Source organism: Stenella coeruleoalba (genome assembly GCF_951394435.1).
Source record: "Stenella coeruleoalba genome assembly, chromosome: 2".
NCBI classification, from domain to species: Eukaryota; Metazoa; Chordata; class Mammalia; order Artiodactyla; family Delphinidae; genus Stenella; species Stenella coeruleoalba.
The window spans coordinates 107,794,188-107,814,340 of NC_137147.1; the positions used below are offsets into that span (position 1 = coordinate 107,794,188).

The following is a 20,153-nucleotide window of genomic DNA, read 5'->3' on the forward strand; positions in this document are numbered from 1 at the left end:
TAAACATTTTGATATAAACTTTTCTCAAAGGACATTTCTGGTTAGACTATCGGTACTGCAGCCACAATATACAAACACATATAACAGACATGGACAAACACATTTAAAAGCTACCAAAAGTGCTTGTGTCCCTGAGAAAGTTTTACGATTTGAAAATCTAAGATGGTGGCTCAGAAAAAAAATGGCAAACTATGTCACCTTTTAATCCGGTAGACCTTGATTTGTGTGGCTTTAAAACAGTTACAAATAGTGTTTCGTACTTTTTACAGAAAGACAGAGCTGAACACAGTAAGCTTCTTCAAGGCCAGGGGCTCAGTCTTGACAAAAACTCATTTTCCTGGGAAAAAGACGAAGAAAGCCCTGCCTATGGCCACAGGAAACCTTGGGAGAGAAGCAGACAAACTTTGGTATTTCTAGTTCCTTTGGGTCCTAAGAGCCCAGAAAAGCTAAGACAGAAAGATGCCATGCGACTTTGGCCAAAGAAACAATACAATTTCAATCCTCTATTGTTTCAGACTCTTAGTATTCTGGGAAGCCAGTGTTTACTTTCAGTGCCCCCTAGACCTGAGGTTGTGATATGCTGGCAACGGAGCATGTACTTGTCAGCTATGTTCACTGATACAGCTCTGTGTTTTAAATTTCGTTTTGTTATTTTTTATCCCAAACTGCTAAGATTTCCAGAAGACTCTAGACTCCTAGTTTACTCTCCACACAAAAAATAGTTTATTTCACATATAACTTGATTTCCTCTCCCATGAGGAGACTAATTTCCCACTAGGGCATGAGAACTAAAAAATTCAGGGTCATAGATCATTCCCTAGTGATATAGACTATTTCAGACTGGTAGAAGTTCATCTACCTACCTGTTAACGCAAAGAAATATATATATGTTTTTGGCTAAATAAATTTTAAGGAAAGAAAAACATATTAAGATTAAATTCTACTTACAGAGATGTGCAGGTCCTTTCACTGTAATTCTCACACTTCGACTTCCCAAAGGAACAGCAATTACATTTTCTTCCCCTAAGAAAGAACACAAGACAAATGTAATGAAACTTGTGCACTATTATTAAATGATATTAGTACATTATCAACAATATGAATTACTTCAAGCAGATGTTGTGTTTTGTTTGTTTAACTTACAGAGAACCATTTGTTTTGAGAGCCTCTGGGGTGAAACTGTTGGATCAAAGGATGTCACTATGTTTGCTGACTTGTTCATAGGTTTTATTAAATAAAAATACCTATTTATTACTGAAAATTAGAAAATGCATAAAAGCATACCAGACAAAATGAAACTATTTCCAGAGATCATCACTTCTAACACTTTGAGAAATATCCTTTCTGGATTTTCTGTTTGTTTTTAACATACATACATTAAAAAAAAGCGCAATGAACACCACTTAAATAGCCACCATTTGGGGAGGGGTTAAATAAACAATAGTATATCCATACTAAGGAATACGCTACAACTGATAAAAGTAATGATAAGAAGCCACATTTTTTTAACATCTTTATTGGAGTATAATTGCTTTACAATGTGTGTTAGTTTCTGCTTTATAACACAGTGAATCAGCTATACATATACATATATCCCCATATCTCCTCCCTCTTGCATCTCGCTCCCATCCTCCCTATCCCACCCCCTAGGTGGTCGCAAAGCACCGAGCTGATCTCCCTGTGCTATGCGGCTGCTTCCCACTAGCTATCTGTTTTACATTTGGTAGTGTATATATGTCCATGCCACCCTCTCACTTCATCCCAGCTTACCCTTCCCCCTCCCCATGTCCTCAAGTCTCTACATCTGCGTCTTTATTCCTGTCCTGCCCCTAGGTTCTTCAGAACCTTTTTTTTTTTTTTTAGATTCCATATATATGTGTTAGCATATGGCATTTGTTTTTCTCTTTCTGACTTACTTCACTCTGTTTGACAGACTCTAGGTCCATCCATCTCACTACAAATAACTCAATTTCGTTTCTTTTTATGGCTATGTAATATTCCATTGTATATATGTGTCACATCTTCTTTATCCATTCATCTGTCGATGGACACTTAGGTTGCTTCCATGTCCTGGCTATTGTAAACAGAGCTGCAGTGAACATTGCGGTGCATGACTCTTTTTGAATTATGGTTTCTCAGGGTGTATGCCCAGTAGTGGGATTTCTAGGTCATGTGGTAATTCTATTTTTAGTTTTTTAAGGAATGTCCATACTGTTCTCTGTAGTGGCTGTATCAATTTACATTCCTACCAACAGTGCACGAGGGTTCCCTTTTCTCCACACCAGCTCCAGCATTTATTGTTTGTAGATTTTTTTGATGATGGTCATTCTGACTGGTGGAAGCCACATTACTTGATGTGGAAAGACTGCCAACATATATATTGATTAATGAAAAAAGAAAGTTAAAAAACAATTATATGGACAATGATTTCTTGAATATGACTTCAAAAGTATAGGCAACAAATAAATAAATTGGACTACATCAAAATTAAACTTTTGCATATCAAAGGGTACTATCAATACAGTGAAAAGGCAGCACATGGAATGGGAGAAAATATTTGTAAATCACATATCAGATATGTTCTGGTTAATATCCAGAACATATAAAGAATTCCTACAGGGCTTCCCTGGTGGCGCAGTGGTTGAGAGTCTGCCTGCCGATGCAGGGTCCACGGGTTCATGCCCCGGTCTGGGAAGATCCCACATGTAGCGGAGCGGCTGGGCCCGTGAGTCATGGCCGCTGAGCCTGCGTGTCTGGAGCCCGTGCTGCGCAACGGGAGAGGCCACAACAGTGAGAGGCCCGCGTACCGCAAAAAAAAAAAAAAAAAAAAAAAAAAAAAAAAATTCCTACAACTCAAAAACAATGACAACAAAAAGGAATCCAATTTAAAAATGGGCAAAGGACTTGAATCGACTTTTTTTTCCAAAGAGGATATACAAATGTCAATAAGCACATAAAAACATGCTCAACATCACTATTCATTAGGGAAATGCAAATCAAAACCACAAGGAGATACCACTTCACACTCATTAGGCTGGCCACTATTTAAAAAATAAGATAAAATAACAAGTGTTGGTCAGGATGTGAAGAAATTGGAACCCTTGTGAACAGCTGACGGAAATACAAAATAATGGTTCAACCACGGCGGAAAACAGTTCCTCAAAATATTAAATATAAAAGTACTATATGATTCAGCAATTCCACTTCTGGGTATACCCAAAAGAACTGAAAGCAGGGAGTCAGATATTTGTACACCCATATTCATAGCAGCTTTATTCACAACAGCCAAAGGTGGAAGCAACCCAAGTGTCCATCCACACACAGATGAGTGGAAATCTATCACGCGGTAAATATACACAAGGGAATATTATTCAGCCTTAAAAAGTAAGGCAATTCTGACACATGCTGTGTAACGTAGATGAACCACAAAGACATTATGCTAAGTGAAATAAGTCAGTCACAAAAGGATAAATACTGTGTGATTCCATTTATATGAGGTGTGTCAAGTTCATAGAGACAGAAAGTAGAATGGATTTTGCCAGGGGATGGGGTAAGACAGATTATCACAACCTATCTCCAGAACTTTTTTCATTTTGCAAAACTGAAAGCCTGAGTCCACTGAACAATAAGTCTCGGAGGTGGCGGCAGCTGAGACAACAGCGGCGGCGGCAGCGACGGCGGCTCCGGAGGCCGCAGTCCTGGTCCTGGCTTCGGCCCCAGCCCCACCGTGGTGACGCTCGCTGAGCTGCAGGTGCTCCGGGCCACCCTCCTGGCCACGGCCTCGGGCTACTCTGTCAGCATCGATGCGCGTGCCAAGGAGTGCTTCTTCGAGCGGGTCACCTCGGGCACCAAGATGGGCCTCATCCTCAAGGTGGCTGAGGGCGGCTTCCTGGACGTTGACGTGGAGATTACAGGGTCTGATAATAAAGGAATTTGTAAAGGAGACTGGGGGTCCAGTGGGAAATACACATTTGCTGCTCACATGGAGGGAACATATAAGTTTTGTTTTAGCAGTAGGATGTCCACCATGACTCCAAAGATAGTGATGTTCACCATTGATATTGGGGAGGCCCCCAAACCACAAGACATGGAAAGAGAAGCTCACCAGAACAAGCTAGAAGAAATGATTAACGAGCTTGCAGTGGCGATGACAGCTGTAAAGCATGAACAGGAATACATGGAAGTTCGGGAGAGAGTACACAGAGCAGTCAATGACAGCACAAACAGCAGAGTGGTCCTTTGGCCCTTCTTGGAAGCTCTTGTTCTAATTGCCATGACACTGGGACAGATTTACTACCTGAAGAGATTTTTTGAAGTCCGGAGGGTTGTTTAAAAAGCCTTTTGCTGATGATGCCAAACTCATAATTCACTATTTACCAAACGTCTTGGTCATAATAATGTCATTAGTTTCTATGTTTTTATTTTCTAAACTGTACATTCACAGCTTCTGTTTCTTTGTGATTAACAGATATTGGGGGAAAACACTTTTTTAGGAAAGTTATAGAGAAATTTGACATGTGATTGGCATGATTTCATATTTGAATTCTTCCTCCATTATGCAGGTCCTTCCAGAACTCAAACACTGTAAGTGGAATATAGGTGCATAGTCCTTATGATATCTTCTTTCCTTTTGTTTTCATCATAAAATGCAGCTTGTTCAGTATTTATCAGTACTTTACTGATAGCACTTTACTAAAATGACTGCATTCTTGGGATCCCTTATCCTGCAGTTCAAGTCATTAAAGATTCACTTTGTTCAGTCCTTATGAGAAACAACAATCTGAACCTTGACATTTTTTGTCCAGCCTAATGGCACAGCTCTGTGACTTAGAGGATGCTACCTGGTTGGTACTTTTATACTTTGTCTATCTTGCTTTTGCTTTAAAGATAAGACTTAAACCAACAACCTTTTTCCCCTTTAAAGTTTTACTTTGAACCTCAGAACTCAATCGCCTCCACTTAAAATTGTTGATACAAGCAGCTAATAACCATTTTTTGGTTTCTGCCTAACCTTGTAAGAAGTGTCTATTAAAGCCAATTCTCTGGGTGTTGCAGTGAATGGTGGTTCTTTTTCTTTCTACGCTGGCTCATCCACTTTCTCTACTCTTGGCATGGAGGAGGTATGCATTCACATAATTGGAAAAATCTGGATTTCTGATGCCAAAGGGTTAAAAGCCTCTTGGATTTCCTTGCAGTGATATACAGCCACTATTTTCTTTTTGATCACTGGCATTTTGGCCACTGTTCAATTAGTGCACTGAACATTACTGTCAGTACTAGGGTGTCTGTTTCTGTTTTTCTTGGGTCTTTCTTTTTTGGCACATGTGAATTTTGTTTTGTATAAAACGAAATGACTTTCTCTTGGCCTCTGATGATGGGTTTAAAATTAAAGGAGCATCTAGTTTTGGTGTGGGGATGATCCAGGATTATGTTGTGACTGATGTATATTAGCTACTTGTACATTATTTTTGGATCTTTGCAAGGGGAAAACTACAAGTAACGAGTTTTATACAATTAATTTAAATTTGTTACAGATTTTCATGTTCAGGATAAACAATTTTTCAACCTTGGGTGAAAATACTTGCAACAGTTTAAGGTGACTGTGTTTTACCTTAGGACAACTGTTGCATGCCAATTTGTGTGCATGTGTGTGTGAAAACACTTCAAAATGGAGTTAAAAGATGTAAATTTAAAATTGGTTGTGTATCTAATCTGCCCCAGGTCCAGTAAATAAACAATACTTAAAAAAGAAAAGTCTCCATTCTCTTTCACCAAACCATTGACAGCTGTTACCTCTGAGAAAAGAAAAGAGTTCTAGGAGTGCGTGAAGGGAAACATAGTTCTACACGTTTTGAGTTTTCTATAATGAAAATGTACTGATAAGTTACTTTTAAAATACCATTTAAAAAAGCTAAAAACACTATTTACAAAAGAAAGAGAGAGAAAGAAGAAAATAAAGAACCAGGGCCCAAATGTTTTGCTGGATGAGTTTGCAAACCCTTAAAGCAAACAAGTAAGCTACAGATATAGGAAGAATGAAAGTTTCCTAGTGATACACAGCTAAAATAACTCAGATACCCAAATCAGACACAGAGATCACATAAATCAATATGTGAACTAAATCTTAACTATGACTGTGGATGTAAAAATAATAAAATAACACAAGTAAATTCCAGAACTCTATCATAAGAATGATACATCATGACTCAACAGAGCATATTATAAAAATGAATGATTGAGTCAACATTAGGAAAATTATTAATATAACTGATTATATGAACAGATCAAATGAGTTAAACATTATGATCATTTTAATGAATATAAAAAGGTAGCTAACACTAATAAGAACCTGCTATATAAAAAATAAATAAAATTTAAAAAAAAATGTAGCTAACAAAATTCAGCATGCATTACAATGATTCCTTTCAAAGCCAGAGATAGAAAAAAACACCCTCAATTTAATAAAGAATCAGAAGCCATGAGCAGATTTAATGGTGAAACCTTAGAATTATTTCCACCATAGTCAGGAACAAAACAAAGATTACCATCATCATTTTTTTCCCCACATTCTTATCCTTGTCAATGTAATTAGAAAATAAATAACTTAGAGGAATATATATTGGAAACAAAAAAATTTAAAAACCTTATTTGTAAATGATATAACTACTTTAAAATTCAAGAAGAAAAAAGACTACTGTAGACCAATATCCCTAATGAATATATTATAGATGCAACAAGTCTCAATAAAATACTGGCAAACCAAATTCAGCAGCACTTTAAAATGATCATACACCATGATCAAGTGGGCTTTACCCCTGCGGTGCAAGGATGGTTCGACATATACAAATCAACAAATATGATACATTAACAGAATAAAAGAAATACATTAACAGAATAAAAGAAAAAATCATATTATCACCTCAATAGACACAGAGAAAGCATTTGACAAAATTCAATCATGATTAAAAACTCTTAACAAATTAGGCATAGAAGGAACATATCTCAAAATAACAAAGGGCATATATATTTGTTATATATGACAAACCCACAGCTAACATCATACTCAATGTGTTTTTTATGTTTTTTTTGTATTTTCCAAATTTTATACAATAAACAATGCACTGATTTTTTTCTATAATGTTATTTTTTTAATTATTCAGGAAATTTTTCAGTGGCTTCAGATTTTAAGATGGCATCTACAATAACAGAGGGTGACCAGGATCTCCAAGTAGAGTCAGAATGACTACAATTCTTAGTAAGCTGAGGCTGACCAAAATGCTAAGGACAGTAACCAAACACATGTACTTCACTGCGTCATTATTTAAGGTAGAAGAGTCACTAATATTATGTTGATGAATAACACAGAGTACAGACAACTTTTTATTTGCTTCTGACTTCTGTCAAGAAATACCTCTATTTAAAAATGATAAAAATAAAGAAACCATAAAATAAACTTTAAATAGGCCCATAGATGTGAAGTCTTCATTTTTCTCTCTTCTGTACTTTCAAAGTTCTCTGTAATGAAAAGGGCCTGGAAGCAATGATTCCCCAGGAATAGTAAGTATTGCCTATATCTTGGGCTCTAAATACAATTCCCCACTGAAAAGAACCAAGGCTCCATGAAAATACAGGCAATTCTAGGTCTGGAGAAGGAAAAAAATTCAAAGAGAGCCTAAAACACCTTGTTGTTTTAGAATGCAAGGCAGTGTTTAAAATCCAACGGAATTATGTCAAAAGGAGTCACCTTGAACTGCTCCCATTGGCCACATTTTGGACTATATGAGGCCCCAAATGAATACTGTCTATATTATAAAACACTGAATAAATAAAAATCCCTGAATACAGAGTGAGAAATGAAAAAAATGACTGGTGAGCTTCCTTACAGAAGAATGTCTGCAAGTAAATGTAGAGGTAATGATAGAATTAGAAAATTACCACTTGCAACCAAACCCCAGTGTAAGTACTATTTCAAGCCAGGAGCAACAATAGATGCTAAACCTATCCTGTGAGAAATGGTTGCAAAACAGAATATTTAACACTTTAAGATAACACCCTGCAGGTTTCTTACAAGGAAACATGGATCTACATAACAGAGTGATCTGTATGTCCCCACCTTAGACAAGTGATCAAACATAGCATTACTAATATTGGGAAGGCTGACATCACACAGATGTTCAATCCAGTTCTAATCGAGCCCTGGACCTCACGGCTCAGTTTATAGGAAATACTTGAGGGAGATCAACAAATTAAATGGCAATCAGACAAACACAGGATATGGGAAATGCTATAAGACAACTGGGATGAACGCTTTAAAAAGTCAATATTACGAAAAAATAAATGGTCTAAATAAAAGAGACATCTATGTAACAAAAATTGTTTTGAAAATAATAAATTAGAAAGCTTTCTTGAGCTGAAGAAATCCTGTTTGGGTAGATTAACTGGGCTAAGCGCTCTCTCAAAATCTTTGTGAACTAGGCTATAGTGTCTTTGAGAAGCATTTATCCTATGTAAGTGTGTGCATGTGTGTGTGTATGTGAGCGTGTGTGTGTTCCAACGACCATCCATTGACAATTACACACTTAAGTGAAACCTCTTAGACTAGAACCCCTGGCACTTTATTTTAGCCAGATGGTTCAAACTCGGGGGAAATGTGTGTAAGGAGCAACGAACCCCCAGTCGCCTACAGTACTAACTTGTGGGGAAGTGCACATTGCAGGGCAGCTGGGCAAGGCTAAGTTGGAGCGACCTGTAAGAGTCCCCACGTAAGGCTTTAATGTCATTAGGACATCCCTGGTGGTCCAGTGGTTAAGACTCTGCGCTTCCAATGCAGGGGGAGCGGGTTCAGTCCCTGGTTGGGAAACTAACATCCCACATGCTGCGGTGTAGCCAAAAAAAAAAAAAAAAAAAGTAGGGAAAGGATTCAACGTCCTTAGATTATGGAAAAGTAATCTATGCCGTACAGTTTTAAATGCATTCTCCTCCTAAACTGCAATTCCCTTCTGTTTCTGTAACTCTCCTACAGAACAGTTGGATACATCTGACGTCCCTGTGGTACTTTTACAGGGCAGTGCCTCCCAGGATCACCTGGAGAACTTATTAAAACACAGATTCCTGCTCCTCCCACAGAAATCCTGACCCAGAAGTTTAGGGTGGGGCCCAAGAATTTGCCCATCCAGCAGCCCCCATACGATGCTGCTACAGAGCATCTGGGAGCTATGTTTCCAATAGCGCTGACCCAGGGTGAGGGAAAACTCCAGGTCCAGGAAGCAGGGATGGTTCTGCAGTCACAAACTTTTCAGCATTTCTTTACTGTTCTGCAGGAAATGGCACAATTCTAGGTCTGACCAGAAATAAAGTGAGAACCCTTGTGAGGTAGACAATTTTAAGGAGGGAGGGGCCAGCTGTACTAAATGTTCTACCGATGAGGGCTTAAAGTGCTGATGGATGAAGCAGTAAAGAGCTTGTTAATGGGCTTTGTAAAGGCAGTTTCAACTGGGTAGTAAGCACAGGAGGCTGTGGTTTGAGGAATAAATGATGACCAAAAAGTAGAAACAGGAAATGTAAACAGTTTTCCCAAAACTTGTCAATAAAGGTAGGTGAAAGATTAGGGTGGTAGCTGGAGATATGGAGTTTAAAAGATGGGGCTTCCCTGGTGGCGCAGTGGTTGGGAGTCCGCCTGCCGATGCAGGGGACACGGGTTCGTGCCCCGGTCCGGGAGGATCCCACATGCCGCGGAGCGGCTGGGCCCGTGAGCCATGGCCGCTGGGCCTGCGCGTCCGGAGCCTGTGCTCCGCAACAGGAGAGGCCACAGCAGTGAGAGGCCCGCGTACCGCAAAAAAAAAAAAAAAAAAAAAAGATGTATATATATATATATACACACATACTAATATACGTATACATATATTATGTATACATATATACACACACACATATTTTGTAAATTATACTTCTATTTAAGATGGAAGACATCTGGTCACATTTAACCCTGATGGGAAAAGGAGACAAGAGAGGATAAAGAAGAGAGAGGGGATGATGGGTGGGATGAGATCCCTGAGGAAGTAGAGGGGGCTGGAATCCAGGACACAGATGGAGGGATTCATTAGCCTTGGAAAGGAAGAAAGACACTTGTGACTCTGTGATGGGAGGGAGCAAAGAATGGATGGGTGCAGCTGCAGGGCGAGGTCTCTTCTGATGGTTTCTGTTTTATTGAGGTTTTTTTTTTTTTTTTTACAATCTTCTCTGGAGTTTAGCATAGAATCAGTTTTTGTAAATGGTCCATAAGTGCTTGAAAAGACATTACATTCCGTCAAAATTCAATGCTCAATAATACCTGTTAATGTAACATTACTAATTCTGCTGTGCAGCTCCTACTGACTGAAGTGTGTTCAAGTCTTTCATAGCAGTTTTATTTGCTTCAATTTCTTCTTACAGACCTATAGGGCTTTGTTTTCTTTATACAGTTTGATGTAATGGTATTCACAAATTTTTAAGACTGTTTTTTGATTATTGGTGGATATAACATACTCCTCTTTGATTTTTTTTTTTTTTGCCTGAGATTCTACTAGTTCTGATATAAATACTGCTATCATGCTTTGCTTGTCTCCCCTGTTACAATGGGACACTTTTAAGCCCCAGACAAATGGCCTCCAGGTTAATTCCCCCTCAGTCTGGAGCTAGACCCAGATCTCATAGGAGCAAGCTGCTTCTTGTGCTTCAGGACAGGTTATGCATAGACCACTTAAAACCTCCTCTCACAAGTCTGCATATGAGGCCACCAATCAGGTCTGATTCTGAGGCTGCTTTAAAATGTTATACTTTCTAATGGTGTAGAATCCAATGGTTGAGAACATACCAGATGGAGGAAGGCTTCTTCTCTACCCCATCCTACGATGTTCATAACAGCAAGTCCACGTCTGGGAACACCCAGATTTGGTGGTGGTGCTGGGAACTGGTTCCTGGGAAACACTTTCATTATTTGGAACTATTTCAAAATTTTCTCATTGAAATTTGGGGTAAGAGATCGTTGCTACTGCTACTCACTGTGCCATCTTCCAGGGCTTCTTCTCATCACAATTTTAATGTCATTTGCATTATTTTTACTCTACAAACTACTGGGAGAGGCAATATGGAATCGTGGTTAAGATCACAGACCCTGGAGCCAGACAACCTGGGTTGGAATACCAGTTCCGCCTCTTACAATGGCTGTATGACTTTGGGCAAGTTCCTACCTTCCCTGTGTCTCAGTTACATCTGTAGAAAGAGGATAATAAGAATACTTGTTTCAAGGGGTTGTTGAGAGGATTTAATAACATAATACAGGCAAAGGGCTCAGAAGAGAACTTAACCACCAGTAGGACTGGGTAAGCAAAAGTTATTAACGCCACGCTGAGCACATACTATGCCCCCAGGCACGATCCTACGTAACCTGAGATACATGCCTCCTTTGTTCTAGTAAAAACCCATTCCTACAATTAAGAAAACTGAAGTTTTGCAAGTTTAAGTGACTTGCCCAAGATCACAGACTTCCTAATTAGTAGGGCTGGGGTCGGAACCAAAAACTGCACTCAACTTTTCTACTGTCGGGACCAAGTTATAATTGTATAAACCCAAACTCTCCCATCACAAGTATATTCTTTACAGACTTTGATTTTATGAGTTTCACTTATTTGATTTTGCAATCACTGGGCTGACCCAAGGATCTACGAAGTTTGCTACCACTGACTTCCCTCCCACCTACCTTCCCTCCCACCCATAAACGCTCAAGTCCAGCTGTTCCATCATATTTTGTCTGTGTCTCATTTCCTGCCGCAGAATCAGTTTTGCTAAGTAGCAAGATGTACAGGAAATAAACTGTCCACACAACATTAACTAATCAATAGACATCAGTTTCAGCCCAGAAGGACTGCAATTTATACCAGATCACTTATTTTCACTATAAAGTCAAACTAGAACGACACCAACCTAAATACACACATTCCGTGGTAACACAAGAAAAGAGATGGACTCTTTTACTACTCTCACTTCAACAACCTCATTTCCACTTTTCCATGCCTGGTTTTTGTTTTTTTTTTGATTTTTAAAATCTGGTTGGGTATTTTGCTGAACAAAACTTCCGGTCAATAGCATATTTCCTGTTACTTTCTTGACCCTGCATGTATCTTCTTCAGCTTTTTTAGGTTGAAACACACACACACACCCTCCAATCTCCTCTCCATTCCCAAAAAACAAAGGAGTTATTTTTTTAAAAAAGGAAGAAAAGTACCTGAATAAATGCTAATGCTAATAATAATAATAACCCTATGGAAAAATAATACTTATTTTCCTTTAAAGCGAGATAATGGGTATGAAAGCATTCATTTTGTAAACTGAAAAACATATAAACACAAAAATTGTGTTTATTAATGCTCTTACACACCCATAACCACTTGGCATCATTTAACCTAAAACGACATTGTGTAGAACAGGGGCTGACCACTTTCCAAATTAGGGTAGCCAAGTTTGATTCGAGTCTATCGGTCCCTCTGTGGGTGTGGTGGGGGACTGAGGGGACAAAAGAAGGGAAAGCCAGTGTGTGGCTCCACGGATTCTGAACCTGGAGGACTGTCCACATAATGCCTTTTGACACAGAGGTGGGATAAATGAGACGTGCCATGGAACAAACACGGGCAAAGTAAAAATCAGAAATTAACCACCGTCTTTTCAAGAGTAGAGAAGGGACATGGCAGGGATTTGACTTGGTGAGAGCAACCGGCTGCACGCTGGAAACCGATTCCCATCCCTACACCCGCCCTGCGATGACATCCCTACTCCTGCCCTGAGCTGCTCACGTGCTACATCATGGATGTCTCTTATTGCTGAATCTGCAAATGAGTGTCCTTAGCTATTAGCCCTGGTGTCTCTGTAGAAAAAACCTGGAGGTATATCTCTTTAAGGGCTTAAAATGCCTTTACCCCAAAAGAGCACGGTAACAGGCCGAGTGCCTAACAGTGTATTCCTTGGTGCTCGTTTCCAGGACTAGCTTTGAATAACATGCGGTAGAGGGGGCTATGTTACATACAGCATCTAACAACATCTTTCTGTCCAGATGTTCCCCAGCATCCTGCCCTTCATACTGCATCTAAGAAATCAAGAGCCTGGTGAGGACTAAATGGTCATTTGCCTTCTGACTCTGTAATGGGATGTAGAGGTTCAGAATATGTCACCCCCAAATATGCCACTTTGGCATACTGATTATTTTGAATTAAAGGTACTTGAGAAACAGCTAGTGCAAGAAGGACACTCTGACCCTCTACTGGAGGAAAGCAGGAGATAAATCTCAGGGGAAGCTACCCTCCCTGTACCAGGGTGGGTAGAAGGCATCCTTATCACCAAAGACAGGGAATTTGGGGCCAAGAAGGCTGTGTAAACAAATATAAATATGTCAAATCTCCTGTGCTCTTTAAGAAGACAAGCCATCTCTGTGGAACCTTTTCATTAAAGCTTTGGAAAATTCTTCATATGAGATCCTAGGACTTACTTCTCTAACCTCCATTTAATCCCAAGATCTCTGTGTTTGAAAAGAAGGAATAAATTACAAATATATTTCATAGACTTTCAGAAATAAAAGATGTCTTACAAATCATCTATGCTAACAGTCTCAGGACGCAGATGAAAAAGCCGAAGTTCCTGTGATCTCGCCTAAGATCGCAGATAGTGGCCAAGCAGAGGTTATTACCCTAAGCTTTGGCTTCCAGTCCAGTTCTGTTGCACAATATTATTTAGTCTCACTGAAAACATAATAGGAAGCAGAGCTGTCTCCAGCAAAGAGCCTGTATTCATTCGTGCAACAGTTATTGAGCTCCTGTGACGTGCCCAGGGCTGTACAAGCACTAGGAATAAAATGGTGAAAATCCCAGACACGGTGTCTGCTTTTGCAACGCCTGACTAGTAGGAGAGACCAATTAAACAAACAAATACAATTGTCCCTCGAACAACACGGGGGTTAAGGGCACTGAACCTCCACGCAGTTGAAAACCCGTGTATAACTTATAGTTGGCTCTCCGTATCCGTGTTTCCTCTGTATCCAAGGCTCCGCATCTGGGGATTCACCCAACGGAGAATCATATAGTACTGTAGTCTTTACTATTGAAAACACTCTACGTATAAGTGGATCTGCACAGTTCAAACCCATGTTATTTACGAGACAACTGTAAATGAAATAATTACTTCTTGCAATAAAGGCTAAGAAGGAAATAGAAAAGAGAAGGGCTGGCTTCAGGTAGATGGGTCAAAGAAAACCTCTCTGAGGAGGTGACCCTTGAGCTCAAGGTTGAAAAAGAGGTAGCCCAGTTAAGAGCTGGGAGAAGCATGTTCCAGGCTCAGGGACTGGTCGAAGCAAAAGCCATGGAGGAAAAGGGCACCTTGCATTCTAAAATCATCCAGAAAGTCAGTAGTGACGGGAGACTAGTGAGTGAGGGGCAAAATGGTACACATGACATAACATAAGAGCCTGATCCACAAGACTTTGAAAGTCATGGAAAGGGGTATGGATTTTATTATAAGTGTAAAACTAAGGCAATTCACAAAGAGGTATTAAGCTGGGGAGTTCCTGGTCAGTCCGGCTACCCTGTGAAAATCAGCCTCAATGACACTCTTTCTCAACAGCACCTACATGTCATTTTCCTCTTTTTTTTTTCATGTGGAGGACATAGAAGAAGCATAAAAACATGGGAAAGAGCAAGGCAAGGGCGAAAGCCCAGGGCTCTAGATTTTCAGTCTTGGGATCTTCTTCCATGCCATGCTCTCTCTCGTGAATTAAATGGGGAAACATCCCATTATAAAGAACAGGGTCTGGGACTTCCCTGGTGGTCCAGTGGTTAAGACTCTGCACTTCCATGCAGGCGGTGCGGGTTCGATCCCTGGTCGGGGAGCTAAGATCCCACAAGCTGTGCGGCACAGCCAAGAAATATTTTTAAAAAGTAACAAAGTCAAAAATAAATAAAATGAACAGGGTCTTTGGTTTGAATATTCTTTTGCCACACACAGTTCTAGCATAAGAGTTTTATCCATCAGAATCTTGCCCAAGAAAGATGAATAAGGAGGCAGAAAAAAATGAAATAAGAAGGCAGGAGGAAGGGAAACCAATCTGTTTAGCATGCCAGCAAGCCAATACAGTCTTCTTTGTTATGGAATAAGTTAAATGCACAGGTTATCTTTGGAAATGACAGTCAAAGGAGAAATGAAGAGTGTATGAAGAGAAAACCTTGTGAGAATTACCCTGTGAGGCAGCCCCACAGTCCGCCTAGCCCAGGATGCTGTATCTGTCGGGAGTACACAGGGATGCTTTGTAAGAAGGTGTGGTTATCTTCACAATGTCCAAAGTTAAGCGTAATGCTGGTGTTGCAGCTTAGCCTTAGGCATCACTGTATCAATAGGCTTAGTTGCCACCAGGGAAAAATGTACAGTTGACCCTTGAACAACGCGGGGGTTAGGAGCAACAACCCCCTCCAGTCAAAAATCTGAGTATAGGGACTTCCCTGGCGGTCCACTGGTTAAGATTCCGTGCTCTCAATGCAGGGGGCACAGGTTCAATCCCTGGTTGGGGAACTAAGATCCTGCATGCCACACAGTGCGGCCAAAAAAAAAAAAAAATCTGAGTATAACTTACAGTTGGCCCTCCTTATACCCAGTTCCTCATATCCGTTCGCAGTTCCGAGTGGGTGGGTCCAACCCACCACAGATCATTTAGTCGTGTAGTATTTACTGCTGAAGAAAATCCAAAACCATGCAGTTCAAACCCGTGTTGTTCAAGGGTCAACTACATCAACAGCTCATATCAGACAAGCTGAGCTTATTTATTTATTTGTCTCATGGGTGCATGCCCTTGTGTGGACAAGACCAAAATAACGGGCAAACCTGGTAAAACAAGTGAGTCCCTAAGTACCAAATCAAGATGCTCCAAATAGGGGTGTTGCTGCTTTTAGAGTTTTCCCTCTTTAAAAACGGAGTGGCTTCCAGTTCCCTGTTCCAACAGCCAAAGTTATCGATGCCAGTTGTTAGTTCAGTCTCTCTCCTTCTGCCTGTGAACAGGAAATATGCATGCTGTGTGTGGATTAGTTTCTGGTACTTCTCATGGCAAAGTTTTTGGCTCCAGGCTCTTACACCTTGAATCTGCCTCCCTGCAGGATGGAAACGAGGGCCCCTGAGCAACCTTGTGCTCTTTCTCCAGAGCAGGGCTGTGCCAATAGCGTCTCCCGGCCACGGCCTCCTTCAGTGTAAGTCCCGGGGAAGATCGGAATGATTGCTTGGCAAGGTGAGGACGGAGGAGCCTGGTGGACCCCACAGGTCTGGTGATGCACACTTAGGGATTGACGTGGCTTCGTTTCCCACATTTCTTTCACACAAAGCACGATTACAGGGAAGTGCTTCCATATGGCCCGTGGAAAACCCCAGCCAAAAAACAGCTTCAGCTGGCCAGATTCAGAGCAGCAACAGACATGAAGGGGCCGTAAGGAAAAGCGAGGATGAGAAACACCGAGTTTTCATGCAGGCAGGCATCTTTGCTAAGTCTAGCCTCAGCCCCAGCACAGGCATATAGGGCCTGAACACTCGTCAGCAGCCGGCGGGATGCCCCCAGCTCTCACCACATAGCTCTCCTCGCTGCATTCAGGGATCTGTCTGTGAGCTCCAGCTGCCCTTCCTTTGCAGAAATTAATCAAAAATATTAGATTTTTAGGGGCCCTTCTCCTGGATTGCCCTGAACTGGCATCAGGGGTCTGAGACCCCTTCAAAAAAATCAGAATGGCAAATTTGGGGCTTATGGGGACACATGCATTTTTCTGGAGAGAAAATGCATAATCATCAATAGATTCTCAAAAGGATCTACAATCCCAAAGCTGAAATTCAATGAGAGAGAGAGAGAGGATATGAAGTACCTTATCAAGAGTGAGGAACGATACAGTCAAGCAGGTAAGCCCCTTTCAGCCAGCACAGCCCCCATCCCATCCCCTCCCACCCCAGGGCCTCCTCCACATACTTCTCCAAAAAGACTGGTCTTGACCCAATTTCACTCAGCTTCTACTCTGGTTCAATTAGAATTTTCTCAATTTCTAATCTCTCTCAGACCCTGACAAGATGACATCTTTTCTGATGAGATTTCCACACTTTTTAAAGCCAACAGTAACTGTAGACACTTCCCCAGGGCCTGAGCTGGTGATGATTTTCCCCCATTAGTCCTCTCATCCCAAAGCTGTCCTAGTTAACTCTTCACAGCCCTGCCTGGTTCTTCACTGTCTTCCTCTGGATCTTATTCTTTCCTCTATCTTTAGTTTCTCGTACAATTCACTGTGTTTTGACACCTTTGACAAGACTTTCCTCCACACCCATCAGCAGCTCTCTCAAAAACAATGCGCCGGCGGACCAAGTGTTGATTTCGAAATCTGTTTACATTTAATGTTATGTTAGAGGTGTGACATCTTTTGGTACCCATATGAGCAATATCGCCAATAAAAATATTGCTAGCATTTACTGAGCTCTCTCTAGGTGCCAGACACTACTTGGAATGCTCGGCATGACTGAGTTATTTAATCCTGACAATAACTCCACAAAGGCGGTACAACCGCTGTTCCCAGTTTAAAATGAGAAAGTCAAGATACACAGAAAAGTTCAAAAACTTGCTCTGTTTACAGAGCTAGTAAACAACAGGCCCAGGATTTAAACCCAGGCAGTCTGGCCCCAGACTCCAATTTCTTAACCATATTCCTTAACTTCTCTATTCCTTAGTTTTCTCACCTGCAAAATGGGTTGGACAATGTCAAAACCACAATGTAAGGGGGCTGGTGGAATTAAATGATATGCCTGAAGAGAATGTTGGGAATTATAAAGCATTAGATCAATATTACTAATAACAGAATGGATGGAATGTGATATCCTTGGTTTCCCAGCTCCTTAGAAGCCAGTGTGTCATATGCCACAGTTCTGGTCAGCAAGGCAAAACTCCCTGGGGAAGACTTCCCTTCCTGACTAAAGGGCACAGTATTAAAAGAATGCCTTTTGCGCCATCTTCTTCTTTATCATCTGCTGTGTGGATGTGTTGTCTGAGTATTTAATAGTGACTTAGCAACCCCAGATGAAAGCCATACTCTAAGCTGGTGAAGGAGAGACAGGAGCCTGGTTCCTCAAAAACATAGTAAAACAGCTTCCCCAAACTTGACTGCCAGCTCCAGACTTCTTGTTAGAAGAGATATGTAAACTCCTGTATCTATAAGTTGGGTCTTCTGTGAATTCCCATAGAATGCATCTCTCACTGGTACCCCACCACTCAAAGCCAGCTCCTTCAGGAAGCCCATGGATCTCATGGTTTCCAATCTCACCTAGGCCCCCTTGCAGCTACTCCTCTACTTCATTACTGTCTTTTTTTTTTTTTTTGGCTGTGCTGCGTGGCTTGTGGGATCTTAGTTCACCGGCCAGGGACTGAACCCGGGCCCCAGCAGTGAGAGCACGGACTCTCGCTGGGAATTCCCCTCCTTACTGTCTTTGATGAGTTCCTTATCCGCCTTTCCTTGATGGGAGCATGGTCGAGTCCCTGATAGCCCTCACTTTTTTCTTTTTTTATTGAAATATAGTTGATTTACAATACTGTGTTACTTTCAGGCATACAGCATCTTGATTCAATATTTTTGCAGATTATATTCCATTACAGGTTATTACAAGATATTGGGTATAATTCCCTGTGCTATACAGTATGTCCTTGTTGCTTATCTATTTTATATATAGTAGTTTGTATCTGTTAACCCCAAACTCCTAATTTGTCCCCCCGCTTTGGTAACCACAGGTTTGTTTTCTACATCTGTGAATTTGTTTTATTTTTTAAATTTATTTTTTATATTTTTAATTTATTTTTTATTTATATTTTAGGGAGCCTGAAATCTTTTCATAATTCCTTGGCACCATAGTATTAGCTCACAAAACACCCACTCGTGCTTATTGTCTGCAGCAGACAATTTATATGATAGTATTTTTTGCAATGAAAGAATACTAAGCCTGTTTCTCAAGTCACTAAGCACCCTCCTGCTACAACTATTCCCAAAGCTTGCACAGATACTTTGTTGTACTTAAAATTTTGTTTTTTCTACTGTTAATCCCTTTGCCAATGTTTTATCCTAAAGAAGAAGGAAGTGATGTAGAGATCATAGCTTCCAATGAAGAAAAGGATGGCTGGAGAGTAGGGTCATCTGCCTCATCTTTATCCTTCAGTCAGTGTTAACTATGTGTCAGACAGTTTTTCATATATAGTCCAATTTGATCCCCACAATGACCCTAAGAGCTGAGCATAATTATTTTTCCCATTTGTGAATCTGTTTTAGAGCCCTCGCTCTTAAGCAGCTGACTCTACCTCCTAATGAACAGAGTTTTTAAAGAAAAGACAAAACACTGTATTGGAACACAGTTAATTTCTCAAGGGTGCCTGTAGTTATCCAGTTCTTGACATGGTGTGGGTGTGTACCCCTCCCTTATTCCTGGGAAAATCCTTCCCTTGATACATTCTCTCACCTTCTGTTCACTCCTAAACCCACTGCATTCAGGTTTTGGTTTCAGCCAGAAGTTCGTTGAAACCACTCTTGCTAAGGTCACAAATTTGGCTTCAAATTGCCAAAGAGAAATTTTTGGACCTTAATTCCAGCTCACCTCAAAACAGCATTTAACATGGCCGACTATTACCTCCTTTTTGGAATTACTTATTCCTTCAGCTTCCATACTGCTTTGGCTAAGTTCTGAGTTTACCTACTCTTTTCATTATCTTTTCACTTGAATTCCCTTAAACGTTTTCCCTGGCTAAATTGTCATGACTTCCTGATAGATTCTATATACTCTCTTTGGAGGGACTCAGCTAATTTATAGCTAAAGACCACCAAGATGGGGATTTTGCCACTAGCAACAACGGACTATCATGTTTCAGATCAACTCTTCCACTCCAAAGACAATCAACATCTGTTTGAAGGTATCAGATAGGTATCAAGGCACTGAATACTTAAGGGGCCAAATTTCGGGAAAGAAGAAAAACCCAAGGAGGTGAACGTTTGTCTTTTTTTTTTTTAACATCTTTACTAGAGTATAATTGCTTTACAATGGTGTGTTCGTTTCTGCTTTATAACAAAGTGAATCAGTTATACATA

General features: G+C 40.5%; 2 protein-coding genes across 2 annotated transcripts in view; one reads left to right on the forward strand and one right to left on the reverse strand.

Moving 5' to 3' along the window:
* Positions 1–20,153, reverse strand: part of ADAMTSL3 (ADAMTS like 3) — a 526,198-nt gene that overhangs the window by 181,827 nt on the left and 324,218 nt on the right. The window contains 1 exon segment of the mRNA XM_079912635.1: positions 949–1,023. Within this exon segment, the coding sequence (XP_079768761.1) occupies positions 949–1,023 (75 nt within the window).
* On the forward strand, positions 3,955–4,363 carry LOC307181793 (transmembrane emp24 domain-containing protein 2-like). The gene has a single exon (XM_079912633.1). It carries the CDS (start codon positions 3,983–3,985, stop codon positions 4,331–4,333), a length of 351 nt encoding a protein of 116 aa, XP_079768759.1. The 5' UTR covers positions 3,955–3,982; the 3' UTR covers positions 4,334–4,363.